Source organism: Sinocyclocheilus grahami, unplaced genomic scaffold (genome assembly GCF_001515645.1).
Source record: "Sinocyclocheilus grahami isolate Dianchi unplaced genomic scaffold, SAMN03320097.WGS_v1.1 scaffold548.1, whole genome shotgun sequence".
Lineage (NCBI taxonomy): Eukaryota > Metazoa > Chordata > Actinopteri > Cypriniformes > Cyprinidae > Sinocyclocheilus > Sinocyclocheilus grahami.
This window is the reverse complement of record NW_015505727.1, coordinates 593,666-621,459: the sequence shown is the minus strand read 5'-3', so window position 1 is coordinate 621,459 and position 27,794 is coordinate 593,666. Positions and strand designations below refer to the sequence as shown.

Genomic DNA, 27,794 nt, shown 5'->3' with positions numbered 1-27,794 from the left:
AAGTGTGTGTGATAATAAACCACACCTATATTCCAACAAACACAAAAAATGTAAGGCACGTAAACCCTTAATACTCTAAAATAGTTTTTAAAATGTGCTCTAAAATGATGCCATACAAGATTCAAACATGAATTTCGCTTTGGTTGCCATAGAGAGGTGTTTCTGCATATTATGGGGTGTCAGATTAGAGCTGGAACAACGAGAGTGGATTCATCTACATATGTCTTATGTAATACAGTAACAGTGCTCTCAATGTAAATATGAAGTGGAAACAGAACTGAGTGTCACGTGATCTGTATGCCCCGCAGCACATCATGCATAAAGACAGACATTAGTCTAAACCACTTTACCTTTCCAACATTCTGCTGGTTTTTCTTATGAGCTCAGAATACATTGACATACAGTGAATAAATGATTTACGGTATTAACAAGCAATGTTAATACATTTATAACCCAATCAGGAGTCAAATCAGATCACAGACATGGACTGACTTAAAAAAAAAAAAAAAGTAACGGATATTAAACACAAAAGATGATGATGATATGAGTTTGTGCATAACCGTGCATGATTTCAAACATTTAAACTAAACCTATAAATGCTTCCTAACCTCTTAGCTAAAATAATGATAATTACAGTAGCTAAAGAAGAAATTAGAAACGTGTTAATTTGTGTAAAATGTATCCGAGGCATAAACAGGATTTTTAGTATGGCACAAATGAAAGCTTGAACATTTTGACAGATGCCAAGAAAACAAACAGATTATGTCATATTTAACTTAATGTAAATGAAAAATGATGAGGCTGTTAAAGACAGATGTGCAGTATGTTTAAAAGGTTGTTCTGAATTAAGTCTCATTTTCATAGCTTGTGCAGTAGAAACATTTTCAAAGAAACGAAAATGTATTTGCAATGTTTCGAAAACGTATTTTCAACATTTAAAACATACAAATCAAACAGACTGCACTTGTTTTCACTTAAATATGGCATCCGAATAAATCTGTATGTGAAGCGTGACCCTCAGCGCCGCAGTAGCTACTATATATCCCAGCACGAATGAAAGCCTGAGACAGAAGTTTTGACAGATGAGAAGAAAAAAAAACAGGTTATGACACTTAATTTCATGCAAATGAAAATGTGGCTGTTAAAGACAGATGTGCAGTATGTTTAATAGGTTGTTCTGAATTAAAAGTCTCATTTTCATGGCTTGGCTACTATAAATGTTTTGAAAATGTACTTTCAACATTTAAAAAATCCAACAAATCAAACAGACTGCACACATCGATCACAGCCTCGTTTTCACTTAAAATTAAATATGGAATCCGAATAAATCCGTATGCGAAGTGTGACGCAAAAAATACATATCCCAGCATTCTTAGTTCTTTACCCTTCTCTTATTGTTCATCTCAAAGTAGGGTTCGTCACGTTTGCTGGGTTTCGTCCGTGCCGTGTGTTTGTGGGTAGTGCTGCTCACAGCGGGCGTCTGGACGGGAGGGTTACTGCTGACCAGAGGTTTCCTGTGGGTTGTTTTAGCGTTGATAGACGCAACAGTTCGTGTAGCAGCTGTGCTCTGCTCTACAGATTTACTCTTGCAAGGTTTTGCGAGAGGAATCGTCTGTTTGGGGTCATTCGGAGCCAAGTGAGGGGAAACGGGACGACCCTTCCTGGACTCTAAGTGCAGGGCGGAGGTAGGGGAAGGAGGGCGTCTCTGGGCGAGCCGCGAGCGGACGGGTGCGGGAGGTGGGCGTGCGTCGCGCCGGGCTGGTTTCTGTGCAGATGTCGGTGGGGCTGAAGGTTTAGGCAGCTTGCAGGTGGGTTCGGGACAGACGGGACTGCGAGGTTGAGACTGAGATCCACGCGGGCGCAGTCTGGCCTTGGATGCAGCGGAAGGGGCTTTTTGGGTTGCCTGGGGAAGCGGGCTTCTTTTCGGGATGGGCGATGAAAGAGCGGTCATTTTCGGTGAAGCGGTGGGTGTATGAAAAATCTTCTTGGGTGCGGCGGCTCTGCGAGGCATCGAGGGCGTGGAAGCGGGCGACTGGGCGACACCACGGGACGCGGGTGTAGGTGTGTTGGGTTTGGACACGGATGTCGTGGAGGATGACGATGAAGAGGACGATTCTGGGAGGAGGTTAACGGCTGCGATGGGGTCCATTGTGGGCGGCTGTGCGGCCTGCAAGCTGTGGGCGGGGCTTGAGCCGGACGGGCCTTTTTGATAGGCTAGAATCTTCTGCTCCAGAGTGGTGAACTGCAGCACGCGGTCGGGGTCGTATTTCATCAGAAACCCTTTCAGAGTGTCCCAACCTCCACCCACACGCACCATCACGTGCTTCCCATGGAGCATCTAAGAGAGAGGACTTTAATTAGTAAGCAACATAATGTATACTAGTGATGCACCGAAATTACTATATTAAGTATTTTTAATAATCAAATGTACTTAATAAATCAACACTAAATAAAAACTAAGATGTATATAATACATTTCAAAATCAACACTCAAATAAAAACTAAGATGCATAAATAGGTAAATTGCACATAAGGCAGTGTTTATTAAGTTTTTATTTAGCCAAAAACCCGAAGAAAAAAAAAAACATCTAATAAACAATTACTTGTTCAAATGTAAAAATCAACACTCAAATAAAAACTAAGATGTATATAAATATGTAAATTAAACACAAAACAGTTTTTTATTAGTTAATTCGTTTTTATTTAGCCAAAAAATAAAAATGATTTAATAATCAATTATTTAATCACATTTAATAATCCACATTTAAATAAAAACTAAGATGTATATAAATATGTAAATTGCACAAGACAGTTTTTATTCTATATTATATACATTCGATTTCTAAATAAAATGTATTTAATAATCAATTATTTAATTAAATGTAATAATCAACACTAGGGATGCACGATATATCGGCCACCATATCGGTATCGGCCCATATCGGCTCATTTTTTCTGTTATCGGTATCGGCCAAAATTTTCATATCGGTGCATCCCTAATCAACACTGAAAAAAAACTAAACTGATGCACCGAAATCAATTTTTACACAAAACTGACGTTTTTATTTATCAAAAAACTCAAATCGAAAAAATATTTAATTAATTAATTAATCAAATATATTTAATAATCAGCATTTTTAAAATTTTTTACTAACATATAAATTGCACATTAGGCAGCTTTTATATCAGCTTTTTCATTGTATAATTATATTTCAACTCTAATTTGTTGTTGAAATATAAACATTTAAAAAATGTCTGTAATAACTTGTTTTCATGACAGATTTATACATATTAATGAATTCAACAGGTTAAGTAAAAATATAATGAATATGTAATATAGTGCATATATTTATCATAATGCTCCTCTCTAGAGTTATTTTTTCAAGCTAACTAGATAATGAGTTTATGGATATTGAATGGCTTTTCTGAGGTAAATGTGATGTTTTTTGTTCGTTTATAAGCTGTCGTTCTGTGGTTTAAATACTGACTGAACAATTACATGAGACATGAATCATTTCAGTAAGTTGTACTGTTTAGTTCAATATACATTTCGATGTTCATTCATGTTTATTTCATGCTATAACTAGCAGCAATAAGGAAGAGATGATTTCATCCATCCAAAACTGTTCAAGCCGAAACAAAAAAAATCAATTTTCGGAGCATCACTATTAAACTCACTTGATATATTGGCATGTAGTTTGACCGCAGTGTTTGTGCATGTGCATGTTCTACCTAATCTGGATGTGTGTGTTTGTGTGAGCGAATGTTATGACAGTTCAGCATGTGCTGGTTAAACAAACTAGATTGGCTTTAGTGGATTGCTACAGTAGTTGTGAATGAGAGGCAAGCGCGCTCAGATGAGCGTGTTTGCATACGGTTTATCTGCAATGGGATTTTAACAGAATGAAAACAAGATAATGTAACAGTGCCGATTCTAATAATCAGCATGAAATGAAAATTCACCCTACCTACTTTCTAAATGCATGTTATAGATTTGATAGATGAATGTGAACAATTCATCCATGCATATAATAATTAATGCATTTAGCAGACGCTTTTATCCAAAGTGACTTATAGTGCATTCAGGCTATACATTTGTTTTACCAGTATGTGTTTTCCCTGGGAATTGAACCCACAACCTTTTGCGCTGCTAACGCAATGCTCTACCAGTGAGCCACAGGAACACAAAATGTCATAACTGGATCTTCCAGTGAAAGGACACTTCTCTTTGATGACGTTTGCAGGGCTTTTCTAAGCATCTAGAGCTCTTAAACCCCGCCTCCACTTTAGAGAGCCACGCCCACATCTTAAAATTCAATCAACAACTGATACATAGAACCAAGTTCCACCCTACATTTGATCATTTCTGATCTTTTACACATTTGGACGTATGTCACAATATGCAAGAAAAGATCTGTTGCTACTTCCACTTTATTGTGACTTTAAAGACTCGTAAAAAAGCTGCTCCTACCCTGATGAACAGGATCTTGTCTCCGAGCCTGTAGCGTCCCTCAGACAGATACTCGATGGAAAACTTCTGTGTGCAGTTACAGGGAGGGTCATCCTGGTCCGCACGATCCTACAAATCAGAAGAGTTTGTTCGGGTGAAATGAGAGAAAAATTCACTTTCTTGCAAGATGGAAAGATAACAGCTAGTTTGCAGATAATGTATGAACTTTCAGCACTGAACTCAGGACCGAGGATATCCCACTGGTTATTTGGCTGAGAGACAAAATCGTTCCCCAATATGACACACTCAACAAACAATAAACTCAACTGGAGATGTATGATAACTGGGTCAGAACGAAGAGAGATGCTGAGCCTTATCATGGAGGAAAATCTATCAAATAAAACACATCTTCAAATGTACAATATTTCAGATTAAGCCAGTCTTATTTTAGTATCATTATTGTTTGTATAATATTTTTTTTATTGTATAATTACAGTTAAAAGTTTTAGTAATTTTGATGTCTTTTTGTCATTTAATTTTTTTTATATGTCTATATAGTTTTTTATTAAGTTTTTGTTTATTTAAAGGGGTCATATGATGCGATTTCAATTGTTCCTTTCTCTTTGGAGTGTTACAAGCTCTTGGTGCATAAAGAAGATCTGTAATGTTGCAAAGTTTTCAAATCCAAAGAGATATTCTTTATAAAAGTTAAGAGTCAACCACACCTACCTAAAACGGCTCGTTCTAACACCCCCCTACATATCTACGTCACAATGTGGGAAGATTTGCATAACGCTGCCCAAATGTTCTCACAAAGAAAGGTGTAGCTTTTATTCTCGCTGCAGTATTGTTGCTGCCGCCATGTCGTGAAGACGCTGTGTGTTTCGTTGTGAAAGCGAAACTACTTTGTTTGGCCTTCCAAAAGAGGACGATATCCGCTTCGTCATGCCTGGAGCTGATCTGTGCTGGTCACTGAGGAAATACATCAACTTTGCACTGTGGATCGCCGGATCGGCTTTCACTGTGGACGAAGCGGAGTCCAGCCCGGGGTCGTCACATGTGGTTGCCGCAAGCCCACCGGACACTCCTTCGTCGAATCCGCCGGCCGCACCGTTCTCAAGCCCGCCCGCCTCCTCTCACTCTAGCCGGCCTCCACATACTCTAGCCCTCCGGCCGTTCCTCACTCTAGCCCCCGGCCTCTGCTCACTCAAGGCCGCGGTGTGTGACGCTTTTTCGTTGTGAAAGCGAAACTACTTTGTTTGGTCTTCCAAAAGAGGACACGACTAGAAATCAGTGGTTAAGTTGTATTTACAACACTGTTCCAGAACACTTCAACCCAAATATTCAGATGTGTGCAGCACATTTTATGGAGGACTGTTTCCTGATCCTGGGAGAGTAGACTACAATGCCGGCTGTTCTGACTCACAGACTGTAAGTACGTTCTTTATATTTAAAGATTTTGCCACTGATGATTCAAATGCGAGTTTTTTCGGCAGTCTAGAGTAGCGCTTGTTGTTTGTCATTTCTCCGATCACAAATGCAGACATGGTTTTATGTTACGCTCCGGCAGGACAGGGCATCACAGTATGGTGAGGGGCGTAACATTTCCGTCACACGCTTGAGGTATTCGGCCAATCACAACGCACTGGATAGCTGGCCAATCAGGGCACACCTCGCTTTTCAGACTGCTGAGCTTTGTAAAAAGCGTTTCAGAAAGGCGGGGCATAGAGGAGAAACAATAATGTACAGTATGTGGAAAATAATGTGTTTTTTGAACCTTAAACCACATAAACACATTTCATTTCACCAAATACACAAAATAATGTTCTTTTTAGCAGCATCATATGACCTCTTTAAAGTTATTTTAGTACTTTAACAAACTAAAATGAGAAAGTTTGCCTTGGCAACTAGGTGAAAAAAAATTAATGTTTACATTTTATTTCAGGTAATGTTTATTTCAAGTAATGAATATGTTTATGGTTTTAGTTTCAGTTCACCATAATAACCCTAGACTAAAGCCTACAGTTAAACTGTGAAATGGGTAATGATTTCTACAGAAAACATTAGTATTAACATTATATTATACAGTATGTGGAACAGAATGCTGTAATATATCAAATTGTAAAATCTCTTAATTATGGTTATTTTGGATTCTTAATACAATTCTAGGTAAAATAGCTTGACTTTTGGCAGTCTGATTGAAAAAGATTGTTAAATTGTAGTTTATCACTTCCAGTTAGCATCTAGGATGAATCACGCTACAGTGATTTTTCTAAATAGCGTTGAAAAGGTGAATTAAGTAGTTGAGAAGGGAATTGTGATTGATGGTGAGTTTGTTTCTGTGCTTCCCCTCTCGTTGCCTTCGAAAAGAGTCCCCTTATCTAATGTTCCCCCCTTTCTCAGTGACGAGATAATAACAACAGCTTTATCACGATATGGAAAATTGATTTCACCAAAAAAAAAGATCCCAATTAGCGCGACATCTCCTCTGCTGAAGCATATTGCAATACAACAGTGGTGGGACGTTGGTAAAGTCCAAATTAGGCAATTGTGTCAACAATACACTCATAACGTCACTATAGATTTTAAAAAGTCTTTGGAGTCATTGGAAAATGGATTAACTGAATATCAACAAAAAGCTGAATCTACTGGAGAAAATCATCACTTTGATGGTTTTTTTAAAAAGAAAGCCCAGTTAGCGGATCTGCTGGAATATAGAACACAGGGGGCGTTGGTCAGATCAAGATTTCAAAATATAAGTCATATGGATGCACCGTCAAAAAAATTTTCTGTTTAGAGAAAAAGAATGGACAGAAGAGATTAATTCAGGCCCTCCAGTCTGAAGAAGGCCAAGTTTTGCTGAATCCTAGTGTTATTCGAAAGAGAGCAGTTGGTTTTTACAAAAATCTTTATAGAAGCGAGTATGTAACAGAAATTGATGTGGAAAGCACTTTCTTGAGTTCCCTACTGAAAATGTCAAAGGAGGGTAATGCAGCTCTTTCAGGTGCATTAAGTCTGGGAGAGCTGTATAAGGCCCTTTTATTATGCCACAGTCGAGCGCTTCCGCTCCTTCCGGTCGTGCGTATGTGGGGTAAAGCAGCGCTGTTTAGGGGTTATGACGTCATTGGCAGGCGACACAATGACACTATGGACACGCTCCGTGTCACTAGTTAAAATTGCTTATTTCTCTGGATTTAAACATTTGGGATAATGTAAGTACACAAGTCAGCAAAATATATAACACTGTTGTAGTGGTTTATGGACATATATTATAATTAGGTTTTTACAGAGGAGATTATGTGCTTTTGTTCATTTTATTAATACTAAGTATTACTGTTTTAGTTTAATTTATTCATGTTTATTTTTATTTTAGTTTTTATTTATTTCCACTTAATCATTTTGGTGCTTTAACTTCAAATAAATTTCATTTATTTTAAGCTTTTCATCCAAAAAGTATAATTTTATGTCATCCTTATTTCAATTAACAAAAATATTTTTAATAGTTTTAGCTAATGATAATAACCCTGCTTCTGATATGTTCTGTTTAAATATGCAAAATGAGGCATTATATAATTACATATGCACTCGTTTGCATATATTTCCAGAACAAGAATCTAAATATTGGATAAAGCCAGGTTCAAAATTCTTGTTTTATTTTGCTATATAAGAGTCAAAGCTTTTGTAGGACTCCGTAAATCAGAAAATACTGTCACCGGCAAAACATTTTTTAGAAATGGGCTTAAATGTGTACTACATTCCACTAGTCTGAAAGAAGGCATGTTATAGACGCAAGATAGCCTAAAATCTCAAAAATGACCAGTGCATGAAAAAACAATGGTTTGCCTCTAGTGTCTTGACTTGAATGGGTTATATAATGAAAATCAAATCATTTAAAATTTAAAAAGTACTACATATTCATAATTTCAGGTCTTAAAACTCCAAAAAGATCATTAATTAACCTTTCAACTCAGTAGTAAATGTTGTTACTCATTTTTAATGCACACAGGTCAGCCAATCATAATTTTGGAAAAAATATCAAGACTTAAAAAAATTTTTTTTTTTTAAATAAATTTAAAAAAAAAAACACCTTCAAGAAAGTCTCGGTTTTAGCCACATGCACCACTGACATTCGTTTGGGTTTGGAAACTTGCTGGCCCATCTCTCACACCGGCCCGATTACAGGTCACACTGAGTTCTGACAGTTTGTATCCCATAATGCACGGTGACACATGGACTGATAACTGGCGCTCTTCAGGACAGCAAGCATTAGGGCCGTCAGGTTAATGACTTACACCCCAGATCGCTCACACTCATTAACATCATGGATTTACGGAGAGCCGGGGACGTGCGGAGCTGCAGCTCAACTGACGTACACGGCCACAGATCCTCTGAAACGATTACGGTCTGTTAAACAGCTCAGAGAGAGACACATTAGCACAGCGGGGCCACAGAGGACGCACAGGAGGACGCTGGTCTCGGTTTAAATACATTCATTTAACCAACATGATTAAAGTCCAGTTCTAATGGACTGACAGTGAGAGATTGGACAGATGCAGGTGAAGTCTATCCGTTTTGGAGAGCTGGTCTTCATGCTGCTCAAAACCTTCAATCCAGTCTAATTTTTCTTGTAATATTGATATAAAAATAATCACGAATCGTAGCAAGCAGATCTATGAAGTAAGTTTATTTTTTTCCCAAATTTGGTTTTATTTTTTCCCAAATTCAGTTTTTTGGTTTAATTCTTTGGATTCTGTATAATAATCAAAAAACATGTCTAATCAAGTGAATTCATACAATTTTAACAATTTAATATATTATTATTGTGTAAAACACTATTGTGTTTTATTTTTTCCAAAATTCTGTGATGTGTTTTATGGTTTGTAAATGTATTACCAAAAACCATAAAACAAATGAATGCATAAAATATTAATTTAATATGTAAATCAAATGAATAATTAAAAAAAAGATACAAAAATACAAAGTGAAAACAAAGCTGAATAACAAACTTATGCACAGAAATTTATTACGGAAATTAAAATATGGATGGAAAAGTTTGAAACATTGAGTGATATTCATAAAAAAAAAATATAATAAACTGTATTATGTAAACTTATTAAGTACATTCTACTGTACAATAATAATATATGTCTGTAACCATTTCTTCAAGTTAAACTACATTTTTATTTTGGTGGTTTGTAGTGAAGGCATGTGTTTCTGTGTGTATTTGATAATAGTATTAATTTATCAATCCAAAATTTAATTTTTATGACTGGATTCTGTTCCACGTTTTCCATATTGTAGAAATCACATGGCCCTAAGCAAAGTATCACTTCACTTCATAACGTTTTGTTGGAACAATGTAAGCAACATTGTTTTAAATATTATAAATAATATGTTATAAGGTTATAAGGATTTTGGATTAATGTGGCAGTACATCCATCATGACAGAAATAGAAACTAGGCGATGCACAAAACATCCCGTTCTGCTCGTGGCTGAATAGTACAATAACTTAACTGTTAACTACTGCGGGGACTTAATTCTACATTGCACCTAGATACCTGATCAAAAGTTCTCTTACCCAAACCCTCAGACTCAAACAGATATGTCTCGTCCACTCCTATGTGACGACACCAGGACAGAAAATTTGCTGTGTTGTCCCGAGCGAAAAATGATCCAGGGGAGGCGTTTTTCTTGAACTGGATTTTCTTTGACAGCAGCTAACAAAACAGAAATGGGAATTACACACAAACAGTCCTGCGGTTATCCGAGCTGCATCGCCGCCCACCACACGTCACACATTCCTTACGCACCTGTGTTTCCGAATCCTGTGGGATTTTACTCTGAAGAATTCCAACCAAACGACACAGTTTAACACCGTTGTCCAGCTCCTCCATGAAGCATTCGGCTGTCACCTGCTCACCTACAAAAACACATATCTATGTTTCCAATGACCTCAGAACAACTGTAACCTTTAATTGAATTCTGCATCATTATGCCATCCCGAGCTGGCTTTGATGATCACAAGTACAATATCTTCGTTTTCACGTAGAGGGCAAAACAAGGCTTTCCTACCAGTTATTTTTACCAGGATTGTACTAAGCACTTATATACTAAAACAGTGACCAGATTCTGTATACACCTTACTGATGATGCACACTATATACAGTTGTGTTATATACACACTATATACAGATGTGCTCAGAATATGAACACAAGTTATGCAATGCGCTTTTCCCATTGAAAACAATTGTTTAAAAAAGCCTAATGTGGCTTAAGGATTTTCTTTGACAGCAGCTAACAAAACAGAAATGGGAATTACACACAAACAGTCCTGCGGTTATCCGAGCTGCATCGCCGCCCACCACACGTCACACATTCCTTACGCACCTGTGTTTCCGAATCCTGTGGGATTTTACTCTGAAGAATTCCAACCAAACGACACAGTTTAACACCGTTGTCCAGCTCCTCCATGAAGCATTCGGCTGTCACCTGCTCACCTACAAAAACACATATCTATGTTTCCAATGACCTCAGAACAACTGTAACCTTTAATTGAATTCTGCATCATTATGCCATCCCGAGCTGGCTTTGATGATCACAAGTACAATATCTTCGTTTTCACGTAGAGGGCAAAACAAGGCTTTCCTACCAGTTATTTTTACCAGGATTGTACTAAGCACTTATATACTAAAACGGTGACCAGATTCTGTATACACCTTACTGATGATGCACACTATATACAGTTGTGTTATATACACACTATATACAGATGTGCTCAGAATATGAACACAAGTTATGCAATGCGCTTTTCCCATTGAAAACAATTGTTTAAAAAAGCCTAATGTGGCTTAAACCAGTGAACCAAATCCACTATACACTATATTAATTAAGCATACTACATACAGGTAAGCACATGAGCCCAGAATATGAGTGCAATGCGCAAAGTTGCACATTAAGCAGTTTCTTTATTACGGTTTTCTATGGGAAAATGCTTAATGCGTTACATTAATTTTCAAGGCTCATCTGCTTGCTTGTATATAGTATGCATCATCAATGAAATGTTATCTTTTAATATCATTGTATAAGTTCATGTTAAAGGTGCAGTTAATAGTACGTCTAGCAGACTGACTGACTCGACGCTAATGTGGGTTGCCAGATTGAGGATTCACAACAGAAATGAGCACCCGAATATAAGACATTTTTCACTTCCAGCGTTCATTAATAATTATATATCAATTATAAATGATTAAATACAAGATTAATAGTAGTTATTAATATTGATGTCATTTGGAATTGGTAAAATGTGCTTGGAAAAAAATATAATCAGATTATCAACTTGCATAATAATTATGCATGCACTGTATTTTTCCTCTTCTGCTGTCGAGGTAATGCAAGGAATGTTGTGATTGGTTGTCAAGGCAGCCAATCAGAATTTAGCAGCCTCGTCTCTGATTGGCTGGAATTATGGCATATTGTAAAGCTGGGTTGTGTTGAGCAAGCGAGCTGTTGGAATTTATAGAGCACTGAGGGCGGGCATCAGGTGAGCAAGCTAGTGAAACATTGCACGCGCAAAAATGAAGGTCTGCACACATTCAAAAACTAATTTTAAATGCAAAATTTATTTTCGTGCACTCAAAATACTTTCTTCTTTGCGAGACAAACATTTTCTCCACAAAACTCAGTTCACGAGCGTGCAAAACGCACTTGTGCGCGCTCAAAATATGATCTTTCGCGTGCAGAATTGTGGCAGAGATGTAATCACATACTTATTCCTCTGGTCATAGAGCTTTTTAACTGGATTCCGAGGGTTTTTAGGTCAGATAGAATCTGCGTTCTGGTTTGCTGGTTTACATGGCTGCAACATGCTGTGTTTTCCACCAACTGGCAACCTGGGGTGTCAAAATCCTACTGGGTAAACTGGCAGTGGGCAGAGTCACACAGACCCCCCAAAATAAAAAAACAGACATTCCGACACAGAACTCACATTTCATGTTATTCACTAGAATAACTGGCTGTACCCTTGCTAGCATGCTCACAAGTATGTGAACTTGGCATGTTTCCTTAATATCTGCAAACATATTATGGTATTTTTATGCTTTAGTACAGTCAAAATATTACATAGAGCACTTTTAAGTACAAGATGGAACGAGACCACCTTTACAATGAAGCAAAAAGTCACTTTCCAAAACCTTCACTCTCTCTGTTCTCCTCTTTTGTAGCTTGCCTAATCTTGCCTTAATCTAGTTGTCTAATAAACCAGGCAGTGTATATTATGAATATTGTTTGCCCCTTGACGAATCGCTGTGTTCTTTTGTAAGCTGCTTTGGATAAAAGCATCTGCTAAAGGCATACACGTAAAATTGACAGGCCTGTGCTGCAGTTCTATGACTGTTTTGTCCTCCAGGTCTCCACTCCAGTCACGTGACTGAAAACTACGAATAACAAATAAAATTCAGACCTATCACGACACAATCGCCAATACCCTGTCAGTGGATAATAAACAAGGTTGCCAGCACAAAACAGTCATATTTAGAGTATTTTGTTCAAATTCCACAACGTATTCAGTGTATTATTTGAAAGAGGACTATAGGATTACAAGGACTTCATGTAAAAAAAACAACAACGAACAGAGCAATAGGTTTATGGGTGAACGTTTTTGGCCCGGGTGAACATGCTCAGCATGTGGACAGACAGGTAAGGGCAACACCCTCCATTATTCTACAAAGACCGAGAGATTGAGTTCTTGTTTCTGAGGTCGTATATCACCGTTATACGAGAGCAAACGTCGTTTCCCACACTTCTTTGCTTGATATATGAGGCTTTGGGTTTCAGTTATTTGACCGACGAAAGGAAAGGACATATAGACTAATAATAGCAGTAATTTTTCGCTTTGATGCACTGAGAGTGAGTCATAGACGGCTTGTTTACCCAGCATGCCACTCAGCCAGATGGCCAGATCCTCCTGCATGGGCACCAGTGTGGCTTCGTGTCGCACAGCCAACCACTGGTCATACTGGAACACATCAGCAAGACCCGGACCGGGCCGGGGAGAGCGCAGGCCGCGAGGACTCTGTAACAGGACATCAAACTTCTCACCGAACCAAGCCTGAGAGAGAGAAAGAGGAAAACCAGACAGCTCAACATGTGCACACAGAGAAACACACACAAAACTGTCTCGGGGCCACAATGACCCCTCACACAGATTCCACTCTCTCTCTCCGGAAAGACGGCGACCCTGCTGAAATCAGGGCAGTTTGCAAACACTCAAGCACTAACAAACATGACTAATCAAACAAATGACAACTTACACAAACAGAGGAGCAATAACATTTATATAAAACAACACTCTCATAAGTGAACTTGTGGTAAAACCTCTCACAGACTTCACACAAACATGCTGAAGTTAAAAACTTGGGCTTGATTATTCAAACAAACCCCTAACAGTGAGTATTAGGGATGTGCATCTCATGACTGAGGCTGACACGATACGCATCTCGATGCATAGCCAACGATACGATACATTAAAGATGCACATGAAGCAGCTACCGATGCGATGCGATACGATTCACCCCTATTATGATGCAGTGTGATTCGATTCGATTCAACACAATGCGATTCGATGCAATGGAAAAAATATGATCACTTTTAATGCCTCAAGGCCTGTTTCATAAAACAAGTTTACCAAATAAGCCAGACTTATTTCAGTTAGTCTGACTCATTGTCAAATGATTTGGTTCCTTAAAGCAAATTTAACATAGATCAACTTCAGTCACTGTGGCAACGTATGCTGGGAAACTAACCTGGTCTAAAGCAGGTTAACTGTCAGACTAAGCGGAGTTCCTCTAACACTGACCAATAGGAACACTATTATTTGACTGTCTTTTTTTTTTTTTTTTTTACAGTTTCTAGCCAAGCAGAAAGGCTCTCTCTGGTTTTATGACAGCTGTACCTTTGCAGAACAGATAGCAGAACATTAGAACATTACAATCTAAAATTTCTCTTTAAAGCATTAAAATAAAATTAAAGGAAAAAATCACTGAATTAAAATGAAAATAAATAATAAAGAAAATGACTTCTAAACTGCTATAAGAAACTCATTTGAGCTTAGTAATTAGTACTGAACTAGCTTACATTTGATTTACACATTACAATAGTCTCTTTACAGTAACCTACTGCTATCATAAAAATACACTTATATGAAGGTTTCAAATTCTACAAAAGGCACATTTAATGTCCAACAACCAATATTTTAGCAAAATGTATATTTTACTCAGAATTTTTGTGCTCCTATTCGATTGCGTCTGTTTAGCACGCATGCGCGCAGCTGCGCTCCTTCACTCGCGTAAGCCTCGCCCACTCCTGACAGCAATGATTGATTTGTTAGATTACTTCAAGTCAGGTTTTGGACTTTAATCCCAGTTTTTTCTCGGGTCTTCATGGTGTTGTGATGAGTCATATTCACGCAGCAGAATCTTAAAGCATTAAAGCATAAGAGAACGTGCTTAATCAAATTTGTTTCACAATAGATTAATTTTGCAACAAACATGAATTGAACCAACACTGATTGAACTGACTTGAGCTGAATAGTCACTATTGTCTTTATAGAGCTGTTTTATAGCAGAATTTAGATTTGTCTCATATTTGAATAATTTGATCATTGATTCTGTTATTTTATTACTTCAAAGCTGCTTTGAAACAATCTGTATTGTATAAAGCACGATAGAAATAAATGTGACTTGACTGAGACTGATGCAAAACATCTGTTTGAAACACACAAACCACAAAACCATAAAAACCTTTACCAATACTCTGCACGGCCAGATCTTTAAAAGAGCCTAAAATCGCATTGCTGTGCTGGGAATGACTGAAAAACCAAAGCACTATTTTAAAAATCACACACAGGCAGGCCACTCCGAGAGAAATCCCATAACCCTTTCTGTACATGAACCCTGCTGTTCCCGCACATGCATCAAACTCCCATGAGGAACAGAGCGAGCGAGAGCTTCAGGCTCCTACTAACACACATATGGAGTGTTTCTTCTCCTCGCGCACAAAGCCTGGCTAATTAAACAGGAAAGCGTTTCCATGTGGGGGTGTTTTATTCATATTATATAAGACATCCAAGATTACCATTCCATAGCAGATTTTGGTCAGCTCTGCTCGGTTAAACTTTTCTTGAAATGTACTGTCAGTGTTTGCTTGTGGACCTCTCTAATTCTCACTTATGGTTGTTAACTCAATGCAAACAGTATGGTGTGTTCAATCAATCACACATGCACACACAAAAGTTGCAATGGCATTACATAATGTGGTCGGTTCACACATGACATCAGATGGACACATTCTGAATTACCAATCACTTCAGATTCAGACAGGATGGTGTAAAATCAACAACACATGTCTGTGATTATCTATTTGGAATGTTCAGCAGATTATTCAAACTTCAAATTCAAAGGGATTTAACAAATTTAACACAAATGGCGGGAAATATTGCCCTGGAGCCGTATGGAGTCAGGTTTCCTCTTTAAGAAAAGAGCAGGTGTATCCGAGTAGTTCTTTTCAACAGATAATAGCTTAAAAGTATATATATGTGTGTAGCGCATAAAGAAAGTTAGAGATGCACTATTTTTGTTACATTATCAGTTGATCTAAGAAAATGTATTTAGTAACAGTCAATATTAGATCAATTTGTGCATGCATTTAATGCACATTTTTACATTTAGATTAGCTTTGTAGTCACCTAACACTCACTTACAGTTAATCTTATAAATACTAATGATTCAATAACACTGCTAAAAGTAACCCATTTTAATCCAAACTAATCCATTTTTCATTACATTGTTTTTATTTAGCATTAAAAATGTTAAATGTTAGTTTATTGTATTTGACAGAATAAATTATAAATGTCATCCATTCCAATCCAAACTGTACAAAATGTTTGCTATGCAGCATTTAAAGTTACATTTTTATTTTTTATTTTTTTTAAAAAGAGTATCTGACATAACATGAAATGATTCTAATTTTATCCATCTTTCAAATGTTACATGTAGTATATAGTCGCACCATAGGACAATGCCATTATTGTTTGACTTCTTGTCAATCACCCATCTGAACATGAAACTCTTCTCTAACTAGCTCAGATCTTGACCCACAACATCACCAACATCATTTTCTTCTAAAGCCATATTCAAACTATCACACTGTGACACAGCGGCTGGCGACACACACAAAAAAAAGCTGATCTTGGGGATACAGGTTCGAATCCACTCTCCCTCTAATTCTATAAACATGCAAAAGCACATAAACAAAAGCATAAATTCATAAAGTTGCATACCTGCAAACCAGCCTGAACCGCCATCATTAGTTAAAAGAGAGATTCACATCCACATTCTGAAAGAGAGACAGATAAAACGCTGTTAAAACAAAGACACACATCAGCTCAGACGTGCCAGTTATTTCCTGTGAACACAAACACACAGTTCATGTCAGTTTACTTCACTTTTACTTCACTTGAGCCCTGTCTGTCCCATCGCAGGATGGATAATATTGCCTGCAGCTCACTGTTACATTTTTAGTAATGAAAAAAAAAAAATCACTGTGACCAAATACCAGAGAGCAAGCGGCAAGATTAAGACAGTTCAGTCAACATAAGCACAGCTGAGGAAACAAAGCGAACGTCTCCTTTCCTTAAACACACACTCACACACTTAATACTCACACAATAACAGCCACACACAAACGCTGTCAGTGACACGCTCATGTGAATCCTAAATCTCCATCATCTCCTCAGCGAGACGCTCACCTGAGAAACACACACAGAGACGAATCCAGTCCAGCTGCCAGCAGACAATCCACCTGAACACCTCAACGCAGTAAATCCCACCACACACTCCTGCACCGACCCTCTGACAGAAGATACGAGCGCACGAGAGAGAGAGAGAGAGAGAGAAACACAGACTGACTAATGAAGCCGCTCAGCAAACCCCCCATCCAATCCCAGCCAAGCATTTACAATGGTCCTATTGTTACAACCCCCTCGTTCACTCACTCACTAATAACAGCCACACACAAACGCTGTCAGTGACACGCTCATGTGAATCCTAAATCTCCATCATCTCCTCAGCGAGACGCTCACCTGAGAAACACACACAGAGACGAATCCAGTCCAGCTGCCAGCAGACAATCCACCTGAACACCTCAACGCAGTAAATCCCACCACACACTCCTGCACCGACCCTCTGACAGAAGATACGAGCGCACGAGAGAGAGAGAGAGAGAGAGAAACACAGACTGACTAATGAAGCCGCTCAGCAAACCCCCATCCAATCCCAGCCAAGCATTTACAATGGTCCTATTGTTACAACCCCCTCGTTCACTCACTCACTCACACACACACACACACACACACACAGAGTCCAAGGTTCGTTCGTGCTCAGTCCTTCACAGCAAACTCCTCCATGACAGCACACAAAAGAATCTGGACATTTTTTGAAGGGCACCAAGAGAATAAACAATCGCTTTCTCTCTTCACCCAGACACAAAAAAACCACAGAGAGCGAGAGAACTAGTTAATTACTGGAGGAACAGCATGAGAGCTCAAATCAAGTCCGTCTTGTGTGCACTTCAAGACCACAAAATGTCAAGCCCACAAAATGTCAACACACAAACCCCGAATTGATGTCTGTGGGTTATGAAGTGGGTGGCAGTGTGGCTTCGGGTCTCAAGGGCCACATTCCTCTGTCAGAACATAACGGCCGGTGGAAAGAGTCCGTCACTAACGGACACGCTGGCCGAGAGACACGTCCAACAGCTCTGTGTTTATTTACAACAGAGTGTGCTTCTAAAATGAACCGTGTCTCTTTAAAGGAAAATGGGTGTTCGGTCTGAAATTAAAACGCTGTCATCATTTAAACACTCATGTTGTTCCAAAACATGCAATTATCTTTTTCAGACAAGAAGATATTTAGCAGATTCCCAAAAGTAGATGGTGACAAATAGTTGTCAAGCTTCAAAGGGACAAAAAAAAAGCATGAGTAAATAATGACTTAAAATTGATGTTCTTTTCAGAAGAATTTAAATATGGACTAGATTTATGATGCATGAGTAAACAATCCCTTTAAGACATGACTAATTAAAGTTGCAGCCTAAAGTACATAATTCCTTTTATGAAAACGAAGATCACATTTCGTCCCCTTGGAATTAATAATTGAGTTATTCACATATTCTTATTCTGTGACACCTTATTTACATTATGTGATAGATATTTTTAATGTTATTTACATTTTGGGACTTTTTATTTAAAAAACAAAATGGTTCTATCAACACAGTTGAATGGAATGCAAAAACTTTGAAGCTCAATATCTCAAAACTACTCAGAATGCAGATAGAACCTTATAATTCCAAGGGGACGATTTGTCAGATTCTCAAAAATAGAAAGTGACAAATAGCTGTCAAACATAAATAGGACAAAAAAAAGTAGCAAAAATAATAACGAATAATGACTAATTAACTATTACATATACTAGTACATGAGTCTGGTTTGGTTTTATAATTCACTTTTATGTAGCTTAACAGTCCCTGTTGGAATTTTAAAGTGGTCATATGATGTTGCTAAAAAGAACATTATTTTGTGTATTTGGTGTAATGAAATGCGTTTATGCGGTTTAAGGTTAAAAAAAACATTATTTTCCACATACTGTACACTATTGTTTCTCCTCTATGCCCCGCCTTCGGTCTGAAAAGTGAGGTGTGCTGTGATTGGCCGAATACCTCAAGCATGTGACGGAAATGTTATGCTCCTACCATACTGTGATGCCTTGTCCGGCCGGAGCGACGAGACAAAAACATTAAAATCCATTATAAACGAGGCATTTGTTGCATCCAGTTGGGACATAATTACAGATTATAATGACTTGTACTGTCTTTTTACGCGTTGCATCGCACCGCGTAAACATACAACCATGTCTGCATTTGTGATCGGAGAAATGACAAACAACAAGCGCTACTCCATACTGCTCAAAACTCACGTTTGAATCATCAGTGACAAATTCTTTAAATATGAAACGTACTTACAGTCTGTGAGTCAGAACAGCCGGCATTGTAGTCTACTCTCCCAGGATCAGGAAACAGTCCTCCATAAAATGCGCTGGACACATCTGAATATTTGGGTTGAAGTGTTCTGGAACAGTGTTGTAAATACAACTTAACCACTGATTTCTAGTCGTGTCCTCTTTTGGAACACCAAACAAAGTAGTTTCGCTTTCACAACGAAACACACAGTGTCTCCACGACATGATGGCAGCAACAACACTACTACTGCGAGAATAAAAGTTACGCCTTCTTTCTTTACATGAACATTTGGCGCCGTTATGCAAATCTTCCCACATCGTGACGTAGATATGTGGGGGCGTGTTTAAACGAGGCGTTTTAGGAGGGCATGGACAAGTCTTAACTTTTATAAAGAATATCTCTTTGGATTTGAGACTTTAGTCTTTGCAACTTTACAGATCTTCTTTATGCACGAGAGCTTGTAACACTCCAAAAAGAAAGGAAAAATTTAAATCGCATCATATGACCCCTTTAAAACACTTTGATGGAAAAGTACATGAAAATTCTATTAATTCTTTCCTTTTAGGTTTCACGGAACATCAAAGAAAACCATTTGAAACTACATGGTTTTGCATAAATGACAGGATTACATTAAAACACAACTAATGTTTCAGTCCAATCATATATTTTCTCCTATATTTCCGAAATTTAATATAACATGTTAAATTTTCAAAAGTAGACAGCAACAAATAGCTGCAATAAACTTCAAATTGAATAAACAAGTATATTAAAAACAACAACAAAGAATAATGACTTAAATTAAATATTGTATGGCTTGACTTTAGAATAATTATATGTACTAGTACATGAGTCTGGATTAGTATAGAACGCATTTTTTATGTAACATGACATTCGTTTTGATGGAAATTTTTGGATTAAAATTCTATTACTCATGTTTTTATCTATTGATAAAAGCATGAGTAACTTCTCAACAGACGATTTGCTCGCCCTGATAAAAGACACGCCCACAAAAAACATAAGAAATAAAGACAGTGACTTTTGCTGCAGAAATGAGGCTGGGCGGAACGTCAGACAGAACACAAAGCGCTCTAACGTTGTAATCCTACTATAATGAACGTCTGCGTGAGTTACAGTCGATTTGCTGCTTTAATTAAATGCGACGACACAAAGGGAGCGAGGACTGGGGGTGTCCACTGTCCACATGGCTCCTCAGGAGGTCACCACATAATCACGTAAGAGGATCACACTTCCAGACGCATCCCCGTTGGCCGGCTGCTCCTCCTCCCTCTAGACATGAGCCGACACGTGGCACATGCATGTATGCATGCATTTTTCTGTTTGTTTGCATGTATGTGCACCAGTGGCTTGCACATGGGTCCCAAAAAATAGCCGGCCATCAATCAAAGCGCCTCCCCTTCCTGCTCTTTTGTGGCATTGCTTGTGATCTTAATTGGCCTGTCAGTTGCTTTCATTAGTAGGCAGAGCCATCAACACACACACAATCAGAATTAATGGTCCCGGAGAGGATGGGCGTCCGATAAACCACGGGTCAGAAGCCCATCCCCCGTGAAGCAGAGTAAAGCCCCTCTTATACACCTGCCACCAACTCTGGAACGGTTATCTAAAAAAACATGCACACATCACACTTTTAAAGTTATTTTTTCTGCACCAACACAGACTTGAAGAAATGTAGCATTAAATAACTTGCTCACCAGTGGATCCTCTGCAGTGAATGGGTGCCGTCAGAATGAGAGTCCAAACAGCTGATAAAAAACATCACAATAATTCACAAGTAATCCACACCACTCCAGTCCATCAATTAATGTCTTGAGAAATCAAAAGCTGTGTTTGTAAGGAAAAAAATATTTTAACTTCAAACTGTTGCTAAAATACGAGTCCATAATCCATAACGCTCCTTCCAGTAAAAAAAAAAAAAAAAGTAATCTCGTCTGATTCAGGAGAATGGATTATGGACTCATATTTTGGCCATAAGGAACAATTTGAATGTAAAAACATCTTAATGATAGATTTGATTCTTACAAACATGCAGCTTTTCGCTTCACAAGATGTTAACTGATGGACTACAGTGGTGTGGATTATTGTGATGTTTTTATCATCTGTTTGGACTCTCATTCTGACGGCACCCATTCACATCCATTAGTGAGCAAGTGATGGAATGATACATTTCTCCAAATCCGATGAAGAAACATTAGATGGCCTGAGGGTGAGTACATTTAATTTCTGTTTCATTTAACCGACACTGGCTGTCTTGAGCTCCCTACCTAGACAGCATTAGGTGCATTCAGTTGCAAAAATGTTCAAACATGCTTGTAAACACCCAAAATGCTGTCTAGTTAGAGAAATTACACACATTTTGGGACACAGTCAAGAACGAGATTAAATAATTGAGACTCTATAGGCTTTAGAGAATCACGTCACACAGTTTAAAGTATAATCCCTATTGAAAAGACAAGAGGAAAGCTATGTTCTCATGCTTCTACAATTACAAAACAAAGCTGCAATTCACCAAAACAAAGCGATCAACACAGCTCAACATAACAATGACCTCACCAATGATTCAGAAATAAAAGATTCAGAATTGCACGCCAACCTAAAACATTAAACGAGAGCTGTTCACACTCATTAAAATAAGGGCTCCAAATGTTTGTTTGTAGGCAGCGATGCCACAGAAGAACTGTTTTCAGTTTCCCCAAAAAACCTTTCAGTGAACAACATTTTTTAAATCTGAAGAACCTTTTTCCACCATAAAGAATCATGGAAAGGTTCCACGGATGTTAAAGGTTCTAAATGGAACCATCAATGCCAATAAAGAACCTTTAGATTTCAGAGTGCAGGACACCAATGCTGACAAAACCGGCACTTAAAACCAATGGAGACACTATATGGCATAATGTAAACAGAAGCCGGTGTCATGGTGATGCAATGACTTGCTATAAGACACTAACAATTAAGCAGTCAGCAGCAAGCACAGAGGGTCTGCAGCACCCCCGTCCCACTAATCATCTGCTCTGGGTCAAATTAATAAACAAACAGTAATCCAAGATTCATAACAATGACCAGCATGTGCACCAGAGATCATGGTAAATTAATCCCACCATTCATTTATTTCAGGATTTACTCCCTTCTCCCTCTTCTCAAGCTTAAGAACCCCCTGATGCAGCGTATCAGGCAGATGGTCGGTGAAGTTGCAGGATATGGGGTGTTTTTGGGGAGGCTTACATCATGTGCTAGTGTTTACACAAAAATAACAATCACAGAATTAAAGACGGTATGAAATTCACACTATATATTTTCTAAGTGCATGTTCAAGAGCTTATTGTGAACAATTCATCCATGCATATGTTTTGTAATGTTAAATCAAAATTCCTAACTGGATCTTCTGGTGAAAACGATAGAAGGTATTATCAGAATATGCAAGTAAAGATATGTCACTATTTCAGTTTCACGGCAACTTCAAAATAAAAACTCAAGCAAAGTGGAGCAACAATAGGTTAACAATAAAAGCAATTCCTTATGCAGTTATATGCATCAACTCTTAAAACATAAAAAAAACTGTTTCCTTATTAGTCGTTGATTAATATGGGTTGTCAATGGCCAATGCAAACACCGATATCTTGAAAGCAGGTTTGCGGATAAAACTTTTAAAATTGCATCATTTATATACGAGAACAGTTTAATAATGGCAACAAAAGTGTGGCAACAGACACCTTTTTTACTCAATATCTGTAAAGAAATTCATTGCTATGGTTTTAAAATGTCCAAATATCGGATGGTTTATCGGTCTTTCACTACTTGCGCTATAGTTTTTCCTCATTGTAAGCTGCTTGGCATCAAAGTGTCTACTCAATAAATGCAAGTTATTCACAACATGCCATAAAATAATAACTCAGCTTCCTGAAATGTTTTACTGGCACATTTAATCTGTTAACAGCATGACCAAGAAAATCTTTGGCGATAAACAGAATTCCCTGCCAGAGCTCAAGGACATGCTGAAAACTTTATGGCTGCAGTTTCCATCAGGAAACACCTGCAGATTTCCCCTCCTCTGGTGCTGCATGTATATTTAGCACACATCTCTGAGAGATGAAGCTATAACATTCAGCCTAAAGCTCAGATGATCATCGTAATGAGCAGTTTGAATGAGATACGTGGCAGAATATGATACATGTTCGGGCAACATCTCAATGTCCCTGTAGAAACATGTATCTGTCAATCACCACTGACACATTCAGAGACAGACAGCTCAATATTTTAAGATCATGCTAGCTCAAACCATTAGAATATGATCCACTATCGCAAATATGCGTGCTGTATTTTTAAATGCTTGCTGATTCATCACGCATTCTCCATGGAAAAGTCATGCAACTTCCTAACAATTCTCATCTTTCAGTGTAAATGCCAAAAATAAACAACAAAACCCGGCTTTTATGATTTGAGACAGGTTTGCTGACATTTTATTTACTTTTCTAATAAACTTCTCTTTTAAAACAAGGACATAATGATCAAATAAACAAAGTCCTCTCTCTCCCTCTCTCTGGTTTCGAGAGTTTGGGGTTGAAAAAACAACACGAATAAACTCACCAGCGTTAAAAGTGTGTGTTTAGCTGTGTGTGTAGTTGCTTCTCTTCGCTCCGCGGCTGCAGGGGCAAGCGCGCGTGGGTGCGTTGAGCATCAGCTGAAGCCGCTGGAGCTGCTTTTCCTCCACGAGTCTTGGAATGTTCAGTTGAGAGGGACTCGCGGTTCAAAACAGCCAATCAGAGCAGAGATCAGAAGCCTCAATGGAAAGGGGCGGGGACACGAGAGCAAGTGGGAGGTCCCTGTTTCAAAGCACTGCATTACAGTAGAGAAAGTAGAGAAGACATTAACATGATTATTGTTTTATAGTGAAAGTGATTTTGTGCCTCTTTTAGATGGCACAATAATACGCCGTTCTCTAGCAGAACGTAAGCTTCTAGAGGGCACATAACTCTGAAGTAATGAATTTAGGTAAGTGGGTGCAGAGCCAGTGGTGGTTTTGTAGGCAAACATTAATGCCTTGAATTTAATGCGAGCAGCTACTGGTAGCCAGTGCAAATTGATGCATTTAGAGATTATTAATAAGCTTCACCAAAGGAATTTGCGAAAGGATGGATTTTACAGTAATAAACAAAACATTCATGTTGCTGATTGCACTTTAAACATTCAGAAAGTTTGTCCATTGCGCCTCCATGCGGACGGTGTATGGAAGAAAGTTGCCGCCTACATCTCCCAGAAGTACTTGCGCGTGACGTCATGGCAGCAGCAACCGGAAGTGTTCCAACTGAGCCCTTGCTGTAAGATAAGGTAAGCTTTTCTATTCATTTAAAATTATTCACGGTTTTATTCGGAAATATAATAAAACAAAAAGTGTTTCTAGCTTCGTGTTTATTTACACGATCTAGTATTTTATTAAAACAATTAACGTTAGCGTATTTATTTTCGTAGAAGTTAATGCTAGGCTTCTACCAAAACATTTGACACCTACCTTTCAGTATTTCTGAAATCAAGCCATATAAGTTACGTTAACGTGTATAAATAAGCCACAACATAACAGTAGTTGCAGCAAATCAGTTTTCCACTTATCTAAGCATTTGTAGAATTTAAGAGTGTGTATTTATGAAAGGGATCATGACTTAAGTCACAGTCCAAGTGTTTCTTGTGCTCTTCAGGAATGACCTGTACACTGGAGAAGGTGCTGGCCGATGCCAGATCACTGGTAGAGCGGCTCCGGGATCATGACAGTGCTGCTGAGATCCTGATCGAACAAACCACACTGCTGAACAAGAGAGTGGAGGCCATGAAACAGGTATCAGTGTTTGTTCTCAGTCTGCCTAATGGGGATGAGAGTTGTTGTACTCATATTTCTTGTTCTTTCAGTACCAGGAAGAGATTGAGGTGTTGAACCAGGTGGCGAGACACCGGCCGCGCTCCACGCTGGTCATGGGCATCCAGCAGGAAAACCGGCAAATACGGGAACTGCAGCAAGAAAACAAAGGTGTTAGGAGGGTTTGCAATTAGAAGCTGTCACTGGATGTCATTTGAGGGCTGTTTTAAATCCAAATCCGCACATTTGTCTCGGCAGAGCTGCGCACGTCACTGGAGGAGCATCAGTCTGCACTGGAGCTCATTATGAACAAATACAGAGAGCAGGTGTTTCGCCTTCTGATGGCCAGCAAGAGAGACGATCCTGCTATCGTCACCCAGCTCAGAGAACAGCACACTAATGTCAGTCTTACAGACGCTTTTTATGAGATTCCCTCTAATTCTGGTGTCCAAATAGTCATTCACTGTGTTTATGTCGCAGGAGATGCAGGCGCACATTGAGAAAATAAACGAAATGGCCACAGTGATGAGGAAAGCCATCGAGGTGGATGAAGGGCGACTGTGTGAGGATGAGGAGAGAATGAAACGTCTGGAGGTCAGACACACTAAATATACCACATTGAATTCGTTATTAAAATATATTGCAAACAATGGCACAAAATCAATGTAAGAAAGATGAAAATAATAATTATAGTTATATTAGGCTGATATCACTTGAAGGCTTAATGCATGATCAGCACTTAAAAAGTGTAGTCTGTTACTGATTACAAATTACATGAAGAAAATTGTAGTTAGTAACATTATCTATTAGATTACACATTTTAGGTAATGTAATCCGACTACGCTTTCATTACCTTTGACTTGTTTAACTCATAGATTTAAAAGTCTTGTGTCATATTGATACAAAAATACATAGATAAATTAAATATATTCCATTCTGCGTTAGCAACAGTGCATTAAACATTCATTTATGTAAGGGTTTCCCAAACTGTGGTGTGCGAAGGATAAAAGCTAATAATTAATTAAACCATATAAATGTACAATTAAAATAAATAATAAAAACAATCATATACAACACTTATTAAAATAATATATTTTATATTTATAGAATTGTATACAGTATATATTTTGTAATTTTATACATTATACCATTTTTATATATTAATAAAAATATTTTATATAATTCTAAATATATATATATATATATATATATATATATATATATTTTATTTTTTTTACCTGCATATCATACAACCATTAACCACCATCCAAGATCTGTGAATATGTTGTGGTGCTGTTATTATTGAAATAATAAAATTTTAAAATCTCGTATTCAAATATTTAGTATTTTAGGTCCAAAGGATTCGGCGGACAAAAAAGTAAATGACTACTATTGTGTAAATAATATGTAATCAATAACAAAGGAACTCTAGTCTGATTATTTGATTATTTTTATTTATTTATTTTACTTATCTGATTAATGAGTATTTTAAAACATAATATATTTTATTTATCTGTTTATTTCATTAGTGAGTATTTTACATTTTTTTTTATTTATCTGATTATTATTTTACTATTGAGTATTTTAAAACATAATATTAAGTTACAAGTCATTATTTTTTTTAATCTGATTGCATTATCCAGATTACATATAATCACTTACCGCCTAGCCCTATACCGCAATAAACAGGACACTTGTAATGGTTTATATGTTGATGCTGTTGTGTGCAGCTGGAGAACAGAGGTCTGCGAGAGCTGTTGGGAATCAGCCGCCAGGCGTTTCTGGTGCTGAAGAGGGACGACACGTCTGACAGCACATCTCTCTCGCCACTGCTCTCCAGCACAGACATCAGTCTGAGGAAGAGCTAAAGGCCGTCAGAGACTCTTGAGTTTACAAACCGTCGTTCAGAGCTGCCCTACAAATCCCACAATCCTCCATTACAGGGTCACACGCACTCACTGCGCAACCTGGATGTCCATCAGTCATTCCGCATGAGGGGTTTTGCAGGAAGGGCCTGTGGAATCTGTCAAACACTGAGATCCGATTACTTTTCCATCTCTCCATCATCATGGCTTCAGTCTGGAAAAGTCAAATCGACTGATTCAGCCATGTGAAAGCACAATCATTTTTGGAACAGTAAAATTGGCATATTGTGAATGATTACTTCACCTGACTTTGTAAAGGGAATGTCACAATGTGCCATTTGAATGAAAAAGCTTGTTTTCTTTTGTTTGTTTTTTGCCTGTGTTTGTAACTGTTTTATGTGGGTATGAGAGGAAGTAGCATTGAAAGTGATTAAAAGCATTGAATGAACTGGCTATGTCCTTCTCTAGTTTCATGTGCTGAGGGTATTGAATAACTACTCAAGACTTCAGGTTTTACACCATCTTTAATTTAGTATTCAATTACAT

The 27,794-nt window shown here is 38.0% G+C and overlaps 2 protein-coding genes across 2 annotated transcripts; one reads left to right on the top strand and one right to left on the bottom strand.

Moving 5' to 3' along the window:
* On the bottom strand, positions 1-24,294 carry LOC107555870 (GAS2-like protein 3). The gene is made up of 8 exons (XM_016238788.1): positions 24,123-24,294; positions 16,786-16,841; positions 13,380-13,557; positions 10,839-10,948; positions 9,976-10,168; positions 8,759-8,838; positions 4,472-4,579; positions 1-2,338 (listed from the first exon to the last, which is right to left on the bottom strand). The coding sequence occupies exons 2-8, from the start codon at positions 16,810-16,812 to the stop codon at positions 1,373-1,375; spliced, it is 1,662 nt and encodes a 553-aa protein (XP_016094274.1). The 5' UTR covers positions 16,813-16,841; positions 24,123-24,294; the 3' UTR covers positions 1-1,372.
* A 470-nt stretch (positions 24,295-24,764) lies between these two features.
* Positions 24,765-27,696, top strand: fgfr1op2 (FGFR1 oncogene partner 2). Its single transcript, XM_016238795.1, has 6 exons — positions 24,765-24,863; positions 25,229-25,365; positions 25,437-25,554; positions 25,642-25,784; positions 25,864-25,977; positions 27,114-27,696. Exons 2-6 carry the CDS (start codon positions 25,231-25,233, stop codon positions 27,249-27,251), a joined length of 648 nt encoding a protein of 215 aa, XP_016094281.1. The 5' UTR covers positions 24,765-24,863; positions 25,229-25,230; the 3' UTR covers positions 27,252-27,696.
* Positions 27,697-27,794: the final 98 nt, after the last annotated feature.

Excerpts from the sequence above, each read along its gene's own strand:
- LOC107555870 (XM_016238788.1), bottom strand. The coding sequence starts at position 16,812 with ATGATGGCGGTTCAGGCTGGTTTGCAG. Across the intron at positions 8,839-9,975 it reads TGTAGAATTAAGTCCCCGCA|AGGATCTGTGGCCGTGTACG; the intron begins GTAGTTAACAGT and ends TAATCGTTTCAG. Across the intron at positions 4,580-8,758 it reads AATCCATGATGTTAATGAGT|GATCGTGCGGACCAGGATGA; the intron begins GTGAGCGATCTG and ends TCTGATTTGTAG.
- fgfr1op2 (XM_016238795.1), top strand. The coding sequence starts at position 25,231 with ATGACCTGTACACTGGAGAAGGTGCTGGCCGATGCCAGATCACTGGTA. Across the intron at positions 25,366-25,436 it reads GAGTGGAGGCCATGAAACAG|TACCAGGAAGAGATTGAGGT; the intron begins GTATCAGTGTTT and ends TTGTTCTTTCAG. Across the intron at positions 25,555-25,641 it reads ACTGCAGCAAGAAAACAAAG|AGCTGCGCACGTCACTGGAG; the intron begins GTGTTAGGAGGG and ends TTGTCTCGGCAG.